Source organism: Diadema antillarum, unplaced genomic scaffold, assembly GCF_040938485.1.
Source record: "Diadema antillarum isolate AM-2024a unplaced genomic scaffold, OU_Dant_1.0 scf00000015, whole genome shotgun sequence".
NCBI lineage: Eukaryota > Metazoa > Echinodermata > Echinoidea > Diadematoida > Diadematidae > Diadema > Diadema antillarum.
Genome location: NW_027270904.1, coordinates 3,766,430 through 3,779,904, shown reverse-complemented (window position 1 = coordinate 3,779,904; position 13,475 = coordinate 3,766,430). Strand labels below are relative to the sequence as shown.

General features: G+C 37.7%; 1 protein-coding gene across 1 annotated transcript in view; it reads left to right on the top strand.

The window, feature by feature from the left end:
• Positions 1-13,475, top strand: part of LOC139724655 (activating signal cointegrator 1 complex subunit 3-like) — a 106,689-nt gene that overhangs the window by 65,991 nt on the left and 27,223 nt on the right. The window contains exons 14-19 of the mRNA XM_071635788.1: positions 1,427-1,603; positions 2,276-2,498; positions 5,330-5,613; positions 7,460-7,628; positions 11,239-11,321; positions 11,732-11,863. Of these exons, the coding sequence (XP_071491889.1) occupies positions 1,427-1,603; positions 2,276-2,498; positions 5,330-5,613; positions 7,460-7,628; positions 11,239-11,321; positions 11,732-11,863 (1,068 nt within the window). The remainder of the gene's footprint in view (positions 1-1,426; positions 1,604-2,275; positions 2,499-5,329; positions 5,614-7,459; positions 7,629-11,238; positions 11,322-11,731; positions 11,864-13,475) is intronic.

Below are 13,475 nucleotides of genomic sequence, written 5' to 3'. Positions count from 1 at the left end.
AGGCATATTAGCACTCGAAATAAGAAAAATAAAGAAAAAAACACCAATTGAATGAAAGTGTGATCATCAATGATATTCTCAATCAAAGACGCTTTTGTTGTTGTTTATATCTCTTTAAGATCTATAATGTTTGTTTTATGTTATAAGTGCTGTCTGGGGCAAATTATTTGTATAGGGCCCCATTTCTCTCTCTCTCTCTTCTTTCGATCTTTAAAATAACAACAACAACAACTTTTGTTGCCGTTGCCTTTTGGTGATTTCCAAATTTATGTTTTGCTGCTGGAATACTGTTTTATGCCTCCACCACGAAATGTCACCGGAGGCATTATGTTTTCGGGTTGTCAGTCCGTCCGTCTTTTTTTCTTTACATCCGTACTATTATGTGGACAGCTTTATAACTTAAAATCCGTTTGCGGGTATCCAAATAAAATTTGGCATACGTATGTATGTGTGAGTGAAAGAAGTTGTGCCTCTCATTTTTTTATGCACATAAGGTCAAAGGTCATGGTCACATTCTTAAAAGTCCAGTATATACATGTATCATTACCAGATCAAGATTCTTTAGGGAAAGTTTTGGGCCATGGGGTCATAGGTCAAGTGAAAACGTTAAAATGTCACCTTTTTTTTGTCCATATCTCGGAAATGGCTCATAAGGTGTCTTCATGCATACTGCCTGACAATGATTCTCTTGTGTATTTTTGGGTCATGGAGTCAAAGGTCAGGTTAAAATGCTAAAATTTTATTTTACTACTTGATGCTGAAACTATGCTTTTTCTCTATATGTTTGATATTACTCAATAAACTTAATCAAACTGGTACTAGTACATTTCAGTTTATACAAATTAAATTCTCAAGTACTTGCTCTCTTAAACAATTTTGCCATCCATCAATATCAAATTAAAATCAATAAACTTATTAATTTTGCCTAGGAAGGTAAACACTCAACACATTTGTGACAAACATGTCATTTCGTTTTAGCCAAATCAGTGAAACTCTTATTTCACATCATTGCACATTGCAAGGTGTACTCTAGACCTATTGGGAGAACCATGTAATCTTACGGCGGAGGCATACCAGTCATTGCCAGTCGCCATGATTATACAGTAACATTTCTCATTTTTCATAATATTATGTTTCTGTAGTTGTCGATTGGTCAGGTAAGTTCCACGTGCAAAGCTGTTGTACACGGAGACAACATTCTAATTGTATCGAAAACGAAAATGTGGTATTGGAAATAACATTTGATTTGGGTAAAAAGTAAAAAAAAAAAAACAGCTTACCCCTCTGTGTACTGTGAGTGCCGATTTGCACAGAAAACTCTATAACATTCTACACGTGGTCCAAATTCCCTGGTTTAGAAAGGGTTAACCATCCTGATGCATGCCTATGAATTAACAGGCCTTTACGAACTGGTTTTATGCGACAGGTTCGTCAAGCAGAGGAAGGAGAGCTGAGAGATTTACTGAACCTTTGTGAGCTCTACGTGAGCAATGCCATGCACATGTCGGGAGAAACAAAGGTCAACATCCTTCTGCAGGCGTACATCTCGCACGGGAGACTAAAAACCTTTTCCCTGGTCTCCGATATGAACTACATAGCACAGGTAAGAAAACTCAAGAGCCGGTAATGGTTCATGACAATTAAGCAAGGGAGAAGTATTCGTCATACAGTAAATAGCTATATCTGTTGCATTTAGATCAAGGTTTATGGCGGCGCACTTCTTGAGAAATTCCTTTCTTTTGTCAGGTCACTTCTCTTCCATTTGAAACACGTATAGTCAAACCAGCCTTAGCGACCACCTGCCTGTAGCGACCGCCTGTCTATAACGACCACTTTTTGCGTGTCAATTGGGTGGCCGCTATAAGCACTTTAGACTGTAATTGAATATGTTCTGCTGGACTTGCGAAAATCACGGAGAGACCAGATTTTCGCAAGTCCAGTCGAACAGATTCAATTACGTTTTCCTATCATACTACCTACTTGGATCAATCAATATCGACTTCGATATAAATTCTCTTCCGTTTATTTTTGTCAAATAAAACTTGTCACGTGAGTGCAGCTGTACAAGCATTTGGTGATTATCTCGAAAAAGAAGTTTCGAGAACATCGAGAACATGCTAGGACACGTCGACCATTACTTGTATTGCGGTAATCAGAAGCTGTTGTGTTTTTTTTTTTCCACAAGCCTTTTCTCGAAAAGTGTCACGTTCCAATTGATATAGGCCTTGGCACTGGATTGTTCATGGACCCTATGGTTTGTTCCTCTGTTTTGTAGAGTGCAGCTCGCCTGATGCGGGCGGTCTTTGAATTGGCCCTGGATGCAGGACGCCCCCACTTGGCTGATCAGGTTCTGAAGTATACAAAGGCCGTGGATCAGCGAATATGGCCCAAGGAGAACCCGCTTTACCAGCTCCATTCCTGGGAGTGCAACCGCGTCATAGCCTCTGACCGATCACTTACCGCAGGAAAGTTGAAAGAGATGGACCCGTGTACAATAGGTACGTAAAACCTGCTTTTTGAATGTTGTCAAGAATTCGAAGTAATAGTGTGATCACAAGTGCACAGTTTTAGCAGAAAATTGCCGCTGAAGGCAGCAGAAAAGCGGTGGTAGAAGTGGAAGCAGAAAGTGCGGGATAGGCTTTTTATTATTTTGTTTTGCCTTCTTAGCTGACGAAACCCGGAAGTGGCACTTTTTTTTTTCATGAAACCCGGCAGTGCCACCAGATATGATATTATAAACTGCCCCCCTACTTTTAAAATTGCGGCGCCGGCCCTCACTAGTAATAGCCAAAGGAACGCTAATGCGCATATCGCCCTCCAGACATGCCAGATCCTTATTCCAAACCCAGCATGAAAGCGGGGTTCCCACTATCGTGCGATCCATTGCGAACGCCACGATTGGACATTCGTAACTGATCGTGGAAAATTTGTTGAACTCGTCTGAAATTTCACGTTTGGATACGAGGTTATGCAAGTCAATACGTGTTGGTACGCTTGGATGCGATATGGTCACGATTGGTCTATTTCAAGCGATACGATCTGTCACGATCTGGTCTGCCGTTCAAATACGATCCGACTGGATTGTCCTGATTGAGTTCACGATTGGTACCGATCTAACATGACCATTACGATCAGGATCCCCGATCTGGTACGTGCAGCAACATACTGATACGTTCCAATACGAATACCGCGAACCAATACGGGCTGCTGAGATAAGATACGATATCTTTTACGATCGGGATCAGAAGCGACCCCCATTTAAGGCGCGATTGGACCCGAATGGGAATAATATAGTCCGGCTGACGATGGATTTCATTGTTTCCCTTAAATTATGCAGAGTGATTAGGCCTATTAATTTCATCCACAACCATTGATGATGGCAAGGCTTGACAGGTTGACGATGATGACAACGTAACCTTTGCAGTATTGCTAATGACGATTATGTTATCAGAGAGAAAGCAGCACCCAGGCCAGCCATAACCTGAGATATTCCCTCGTCTAATATTAAACGTAAAGAAATTAATAGATTATTAAATCGACATGCTCACCCTCCCCCCTCACAAAAAAGAATGAAATAACGAACCCAAATACATAAGATGAGATGATTACGCCTCTTACCCAGAAAAAAAAAAAAACCCTGCTAGACAAAATGACCTTTCTCTTCAATACATGAAGAAAATAATTATATGATGAAATGGAAGCTAAGAATGTGTTATTCTTATGATGAAATGGAATGCTAAGCTGTGTTATGTTTTTGTTGAAAAAGAAAAAGAAGAAGAATGAAAATAAATGAATTGAATTGAATAAGAAAGAGGATGGGATCATTTTGAATGTTATGTAACATAGTATTATGTGTTATATACGCTAGATATAAGAAAGTTTGCCGAATGGATAATATTGCTTATGTGTTCAATTTCATGTTCGCAAAGTGTATGTATCATATGCCTTTTTATTTCAAAATGTCGTTATCTCATGGGTTATTAAAAGTTCGGTTTATTCGGCTTGATTTAGTGTTTTACTTAACAATGTTTAACATAACTGATACACACACATAACAGAAAAGTGACTCCCTAATCAAAATGATGTCACTTTCTAACAAAAAAGGAGGTTTTACGCAAAATTATTTCGCAGGGGTATATTGCTACACTTATTGAATAACTAACTGTGAAAAATAATAAGAGTGATCTTCATTGTCATAATCATACGGGTGATCTCACATCCACAACAATGGTCACTTTTACATTTGCAGTAATAATGAGAGTTGAAAATAACCATTTTCCTCTAAGATAATGCTCTACCAAACATACAAAAAAAGACATTGAAAAGTGTCAAAATAGATGCAAAGGGGTTAAACGATGGCTGATGAAACAACAACTCTTAATTACTATGTACAATACACAAACAGCAGGATACTGCACCCCCCAAAAAAATACTCTGTAATATACTTTTATAAATTAACCATTTGCCTTTGATATGTACCCATTCAAGCACGATTCATTAAATTATTCTCATCTTTGTACTGACGTTAGTCAATACGTGCAGACATACAATTGCCATTTTATTTTTGCTCATTTTTTGTTTTCGTTACAAAAGTTATCCCATATCCTGTTTTGTGTGTCTGTATAATGGTAATAACAACTCATTAATGAAAACATCATTAACATAATGTATGAAAACATCTAAAAATCTGTAATACAACTTTCATTTTATGAAATCATTAAAAATGATTTTGATAATGTATCTTAAAAATTACGACAATTAAACCCCACACCGTCACACAATTTACCGTTTGGAAATAATAATCTAAAGATGCAGGCTACCACCTATCAGAATACAAAATGAAATAATTTATGAGTAAAATAAGGGCAAATGGGCAAATAATAATAACAATAATAAGCGGAAGTGAAGTGAAAAAGTCGATCCCGATCAACACGATTAGGAAGCACGATTAGAAGAGATTTGCTGCGTTTGGATACGATCCTAGACGATCTGATGCGATGATCACGATCAAAAACTAATCGTGTTAATCGTAGAAAATTTTTGAACCGTCCAAAATTTTCCTACGATTAACGCGATTGCCACGATTGACCTTAAGATCTGATACAATCTGATAAGACCATCACGCTTGCTGCACGATTAAGACCACGATTTCAATCGTGGCGCCAATCGTGATAGTGGGAACCCCGCTTTACCAATTCCTCTCACACGAACACATATTATATGCATATTCCTAGACGGTTTAATTGCCAACGCACACTGGAGATAAAAGCCAAGATACCGCGCAATCTCCCTAGTTTGTTAACTTTACTGTTGTTTTGTTTCCTTTTAGGTAGCATTGTGTATGGAAGCAAGAAGAAAACAAGTAAGGATGAAAAAAGCAGCTGTGGTCTTCGCGTGCAGGGCATAGCGCGCCAACTACCTTTCGTTAGCCTAGATGTCTCCCTCCAGCCGCTGGATCACTCCACGCTACGGATTTGCCTGAAAGTGACTCCAGATTTCATTTGGAAGGACTGGAAAGGCGGCTGCGGCTCTGAACGCTGGTGGATTTGGGTGGAAAACAGCAGAGAGCATAGACTTCACCACTACGAGTACTTCAGTATCACAAAGAGACAGGTATTATAACCATGTACATTAAAAGTACTTTTAGACCACTGCGTTGTGCTTCGAGCTAGCTCGTCATGACTTATGTCAGAATCAGTTTCATTCTCCACAATCTATTCCAATCCCAAACCACTTTCTGGTCACTCTTTCTGTGTTGTCTGTTCTCAAGAAGCTTCTTATATCCCGTCCGGTCAGCGATCCGTGTACTTGTATAGCTGTTTATATGCAAGTCGGAGGGGGGGGGGGGGGGTGGCGACTCTACCATAATTATAATGATGTGAGACAGATTGACGTCTGCAGAATGACATGATATCCTACAGGTCTAACTCATAAGACATCTGGTTCCCGTAGCAAGTATCATCTAATTGCATTCAGCGTAAATGTATACTTGATTACGAGGATTGCAAAAAGTCGTCTTGCCACTGCATATACATATCGGTCTATTCACGCAACACGATTTCGATATCCCGTTTTGCAGCTTTTGCTCTAATTCAGGACGATTGATATACAGACAGCTGTGCCTTTTCTTTCTCAGAGAATTACAAAATGTGTTTACTTTTTCTCATTCGGAAAAGGGATCATAGCTTACTGTTTGATAAGTGCACGCATTTCAGCTACCTGCCGCGACCAGGGCTTCAGATCGCCTTCATAACCAAACTCAGTCTATTTTACGGCCAATTCGGCGAAAAAAATATTTATGTTTCAATCTCATAGCTAAATTTTACCTATTCAAGTATAGAACGACAAATAAAAAACGTTTTATGAATATGTCGTGTCACTGAAATGATGTCGATGCCCAATTTCAGTAATGAACATGTTAGACTTAGTGAACTTGGTCACAGGATGTGGTATTTGAATCCCTTTATCATACCTGGCTTTTTCACAAAGCTTTCATGATTACAATTATATTGATGTTTAGTTGTATTTTACAGTGTTTGTCTATCTGTATTCCTTAGTCACAGCACGTGGTATTTAAAACCTTTTATCATACCTCCCATTTTCTTACATAATCATAATGGCTTCATAAGGGCTTTTTACACTTGTAAAATTTTGCTTAGCCCCGGACCAACGGTGGGGCTAAGGGGGGGCCTTAGCCCCACCGTTGGTACGGGACTATCCTTAGCCCACTTTCTGTTTACACTCGTTTTTGCCAAAGTGGGCTAGCCCCACCGATAGTACGGTACTATCTGGCCCTGCAAAATAGCAGGGGTTAGCACCGCAATTGCGGTGCTAGCACCGCAATTGCGGTGCCAAGCAAGTGAGTGTAAACAGAACGAAAAAATAATCCGGGGCTAAGCGACGGAGACGAAGTGCGACCCTCACTGACCAATCAGAAACGAGGTAATCAAGTGCTGCCGGTGCGTGCGTGTACGTGTACAGTACACAGCGTAATTATGAATATTCATGTGGTTTGGAAAGTCCGGGGCTAAGAAATACGAGTGTAAAAAGGTCAGTTTTCTCCTTAGCCCCGGACAAGAGATAGTACGGGACTAATTGGCGAGTGTAAAAAGCTGAAAAAATTGGTACGGGACTAACGATAGTCCTGGGTCAGAGAAAGTCCGGGGTTAAGAAACACAAGTGTAAAAAGCCCTTAAGTATTTTTGATAATTTCAATTTAAAGTTTTTCTTTGTTCTTTCGGGCCACCAAATTTCATTGTCGGGCAACCAAAAAATTAAATTTGATGTTTTATAAATTGAATTCAAAGAACAGTGAGAGAAATACAGAGCAAAAACAAAAACAACAACAATAACAACAACAACAACAACAACGGCATTTTCACTCTCTGAAAAAGAGCATCTTAACATAAATCCTCTGAATAACCATTGGTTGCAAATGATATGCCTGAATTGTTTGAAGGTTCAGGCAAAGGAGCCACAAGATTTGTTCTTCAATATTTGTCTCCCCCGCGTCCGAGATGTTGTGTACACCGTGCGGGCGATATCCGAGGACTGGCTGGGAGTGGAGGCTCAGGTTTCAGTGCGTCTGGATGACTTTCTGTTGCCTTCTACAAACGAATTCTACTCAGGTATATACACTGGAAGCCTTTTAAAATGGATACATATATATATATATATATATATATATATATATATATATATATATATATATACACTCAGCAAAAAAAGAAAGTAAAGACTTTTTCAAGTTCATATTTCTCATAGAAAAGGTCAAAGGTAATTTAATTGGCTATCAACCTGGTAGGTCAATGAAAAGACAAACTTTACGCACGAGTGAACACATTCGTTTTTCTCTTCCAAAGCACAAAAGTAAAAATTACAAAAATGGACAAGTTGTCATTCATGCGTATACTCTTCCATGTGACAATGACAACAAAAGACAATTCAAAACAGCAAAAAATACAAATCAAGTTTCAAAAATCATCTTATGATCTCTATAATGACTTTGTAGTCCGCAAAGATAAAGAAAGGCGAAAAAATAATAGAGAAAAAATAAAAATTTTCTGTCAAATCCAAATTCAAATGGCATGAAAGAGGCAATTTAACAAAAATGGTAGAAATTTCAAATGTTATTTTAAATCAAGAACTTTGAAAATGATATTTGGTTCTTGAATTTGTCTCATGAATTCTTAAATTCCTAAATCAAAAGAATGAAATAAAGAAAGTCTGCCCATTTTATCACCTTTGCAGCTTACTCCCTGTGTCTTTTTAAAGTTAGATTCGACATCAAACACTTATTTTCCCCTTTAGTTTCCCCATTTTGTTTGTGTTTGAGGATATAAAGAGGTACAATGGGACGAAAACTTATTTTTGCTATTACATTCATGTCTCTCATTGTGTTAAATTGGTATTTTGTTATCATTGCTATCTTGAAGGGCGTTTGCAAATGAACGACAAAAATGTCAATTTTTGCAATTTTTACTTTTGTGTCTTGAATGACAAAAGTCACTGTGTTCACTCATGCATGACATTTCCCTTTGTATTAACCTACCAGGTTAACAGCCAATTAAATAATCTTTAATATGGTATATGACACAATGATTTTGATCAAAATCTTCTATTAAAAATACGTGCTGGAAAAAGTGTTTACTTTCTTTTTTTGCTGAGTGTATATTGATTAATTGATCAGACAGAAAATGCGTTTTGTCTCAGACCTGTCAACCAAAAAATGATTTCATATTCATATAACTTAATTTCGTTCAGTTTCACTATCAAATAGCATGGAACAAATGAATGATATAGAAACACATTTATGACGTAGAAAGATCAAGCATCATGAAAACAAAGAACCTATTAAATGAACAAATTAATTGATGGAGATTCGAAGGTCACGTAGGGATACAGGCAACAGATACAACGAACATACGAATAGGCCATGATGTAGCATTGTTCTAACATGCGGAGTTTTAAAGAATAAAAAAAAAAACTTATGTGCATGAGCTTACCATGCATCTTTTGACTTTGAGCAATTGAGATTAAGCTATATAAAACTGAGCTGATGTGAATTTAATTTCCTAGGATATTGTCGAAATTTAGACCGGTCAGTTTCCTGATCGTTTTAGGAAACTCACCTTTATAATAAGGTCTATGCTAAAGTGTGCTTGCCCACGTAGTAGTATTCTAATTCTTATACCACTAGTTTGACATTTCATACGTTAGTATTTTCTTTACATTTATTTTGAATTCATATACAAACCAATCATGGAAATATGTCCGAAATAAGATTTGATAGTCAAACTGTTATGGTGGTATACGAATGAAAAAAGGATGGCATCCGGGAACTGCAGCGAACTGTATACACTTAAAGGTACTATTTACCATTGGGAGCAGGGATTTAAAAAAATATTTCTAGTTATCACATTTGATGCATTGTGTAGGTAAGTTGTATCACAAAACATCTTACCATTGATTATAAAGATTTTGCAATAAAGCCTAGAATATAAGGAGATGTCACAATGTTTCTACATAAACCATAACTGTATAGACGGTTTAGTCTAGAAACATTTTTATCATAACTATTGTTCACATTTTGTATATATTCAACAATACTTCACATTGTATATATTCAACAATACTTCACATTGGTTATACCGTTTCAAATTTTTACGTTGGTTGTTTCTATCCCTACCTCACATTTTAGAACTATATGTATTTTTAAGCACTAAAGCTGGGCTTCTGTTTCATCTGCCTTAAAGGGATGGTACAGTATTGGTGGAGATTAGAATTGGGCTTTTAACTTTTTGCGAGATACCAAGAAAACACTTATGAAATAGTACAGAGCATACCATTTTAAAAGGAATTCAAAGTTTATTTGATGAAAATGGGTTTTGAATGACTGAAACATCCAAAAACAAAGTAAAACAAAGTGATCATACTAAAGTGTGGGTCCCACACTTATTAGAATTGCTCTGTTTTAGATATCTCAGCCATTTCAAAACCAATTTTTATCAAATAAACGTTGAATTCCTGATGGACTTACATTCTCTTTCATATTTCATAAAGGGTTTTTTATTATCTCACCAAAAAATGTTAGAAACCTGGTATTAGGTCTCAACAAAAACTATACAATCCCTTTAATGGTAAACAATGCCATTAACAGGCTGAAAACGAGCAGGTTATCCTGTAACACACACCTCGAAGTGACACCTATCCAAGTATACTCGGGAACAATAATAATACTCTTCAACGAGTTAAATAAAAATGTATAGGCTTACGACCGTCCTATTGACGACCGAGAATAATATTTTGGGAAATGATTATGTCAATTTTTTTTTCTTCGTTCTAAAGTTTAGAGGCATTATTTACCATTTGCAGATGAAACAAAAACCCAGGTTAAGTGCTTCAAAATGGTTCTAAAATGTGAGTTAGGGATAAAAACAATCAATATAAAATTTGTATCAGTAGAATACATATGTAAAAAAACAAACAAACAAACAAAATGAACAATAGTTATACTAAAAATGTTTCTAGACTAAACCGTCTACATTTATGGTTTACTAAGAAAAATAGTGATATCTCCCTATATTATAGGCTTTATTCGAAAATTTTTATATGGTAGGATGTTTAGTGATACAACTTACACACACATTATTATACATCAAATGTGATATCTCGAAATTTAGTAAATCAGTGCTTCCAAAAGTAAACAGTACCTGTAATACTCAATCTCAAACCAACGATACTCTCTCTCTCAAAAAAAAAAAAGAAAAAAAAAAGACCGGTGCCCAAGAGTAATGAAGAGTTAATTTATCTTTAGCTTCTCCTGCTTTACTGTGTCTTCTTGACAGATTACCATCTTCCTTTTCTCTCTGGTATTCGTTTTTATTTGGATGAATAGATCAAAAGAAAACTCTACCTCATAATTATTTAAGATGCAAGGTGACTATATGGTAACATACAAGGTAAAAATGATTAACTTGAGCTATCCCTATCACACGAGACATGATACTTCATTCCTCTTCGTCTGGCTTGTGCACAAGAATTCCTAAAATATTTTTTCTTTTGAATTATAACTGAATTGAAAAAAAAATAATTTGTTCCTTGGCAAGATGCATCACTACATTTATGATAGGAATTGTGGAACATTTTCATAAAGGGAAAGTTGACCTTTTTAAATTATTGATGTCAAAAACAATTTGCAATTATATACTCAGATGTATTATATGCATATATTCACAGAACCTACAAAGCTTGACGTGACTGCACTATGGAACAATGAGTTTCAGAAGCTGTTTGACTTTCGTCACTTCAACGCCATTCAGGTAACTAGCTAAACAAAGATTTCTGATAATCATCCATTTTTATAAGACTACATAGCTTACGGCATGCATTTTCATTGCCTCCTGGAAATGATCGAGGAAAACCCATTCAAAATTATAGTAGTAATTGCTGTAGTAGTAATACTACTTTTACAAAACTACTACTATCAATGCTTTCAAAGTTGCAATATGTTCTACCTGAGAGACGTGCCTTTACTAGTCACTAGTTGTAGTCGTCAGTCCATCATTATCATGTATCCTTATTTGTACAGCTGGTTCAAGAGGGAAAACACTAATGATATACATATATGTATGAACATATATGTATGAACATATATATATATATATATATATATATATATATATATTTATATATATATATTTGCTTGCAAACACCTCACATTGCTCCACAGCAAAGTGTCTTCGACCAAGTCTACACCAACAGCGACGGTAACGTGCTGCTTGGCGCCCCGAGTTACTCCGGCAAAATCGTGGTAGCCGAACTCGCCATGCTCGCACTGTTCAAAACAGAACCATGGTCCAAGGTAGGATGCGTGCCTCTGCTGTCACTACTCCAAACTGAGTAAAATACTCATCCAACAAGGCAGATCCATAAACATGTTATATCTATATGCCCATTATAATGATTGTATTTATATGAATTATGAATTAATATTCAAATATTTTCTATTCATATCCCTTTTCGTAAGTTATACATGTGTAACTATAGCACCAGCAGTAATATTGGAGATCAAGCAGGGGCGGTGCTACGTTATTCGGAGTGAGGGGGCCGACATAATGGGAACAGGGACGTCGATTCGCTTTCAGGTTGGAAGGGGGAGGGGACATTTTTGGCTGCCAATTCTCTACCAATGTTGGCTGACAAGCAAAAGAAAAATTGAATTAAAAAAAGAAAAAAGAAAAAAAATGGTCTTCACATTTTTGCTCGCCACTCCACGAAATTAAGCTGAGGAGCGAGACAAAAACAATCAAACAAAAATCAGGCCCTATATTGGGAAAGTGATACTGATTAGAAAAAAGTGGGGGCACAAAAAGTGTTGCTGTATATTTTCTGAAAAAAAAAATGGGGGCCCCTGCCCCTCCCTCCCCCGCCCCCACCCCCAGTTGCCCGGGCCCTGAAACAAACGCATACTAAATTAGTGTGCGTTTGTTTTAGACCCAGTATAGTGGAATTACTCCTTTGGAGTGGTCAACTTCATGTAGTGTCTTTGCTCATTATGTCAATAACGAAGAATTAATTGTATTTTTTTTAATGTTTGTTGTCATCTATGCTATTACCCAAAGCGTCTAGGAGTTGCATTTTTAGCTCACCTGAGCCAAAGGCTCAAGTGAGCTATTGCGATCGCCCTTCGTCCGGCGTCCGTCGTGCGTCGTGCGTCGTGCGTCGTGCGTCGTCCGTCGTCCGTCGTCCGTCGTGCGTCGTGCGTAAACTTTTTACATTTTCATCTTCTTCTTGAAAACCCCATGACCGATTTTCATCAAACTTGGCAGGTAGCATCCCTAGGGGGTTAGGAACTCAATTTGTTAAAATGGGCACCATGCCCCACCCAGGGGGCCCCCAGGGGGGCCCAAACCCCCCAAAATTAAGGAATCTGTAAAAATCTTCTTCTCTAGAACCAGAAGTGATAGAGCGAAGTTAATACTATGAGTTAGTACATTGATGACTGTAGTTTCAAGTTTGTTCATGGCAGAATCAGGGGTGCCCCCCTTGGGACCCAGGGGAGGGGGGTGGGAAAGGGTTCTAATGGGGCCTAAATTGTACATTTTCATCTTCTTCTTGAGAACTCCATGACCCATTTTCACCAAACTTGGCAGGTAGCATCCCTAGGGGGTTAGGAACTCCATTTATTAAAATGGGCACCATGACCCACCCAGGGGGCCCCCAGGGGGCCCAAACCCCCCAAAATTAAGGAATCCGCAAAAACCTTCTTCTCTAGAACCAGAAGTGATAGAGCTAGGTTAATACTATGAGTTAGCACATTGATGACTGTAGTTTCAAGTTTGTTCATGGCAGAATCAGGGGTGCCCCCCTTGGGACCCGGGGGGGGGGGTGGGGGTGAGGAGGGGTCCTAATGGGGCCTAAATTGTACATTTTTATCTTCTTCTTGAGAACCCCATGACCCATTTTCACCAAAC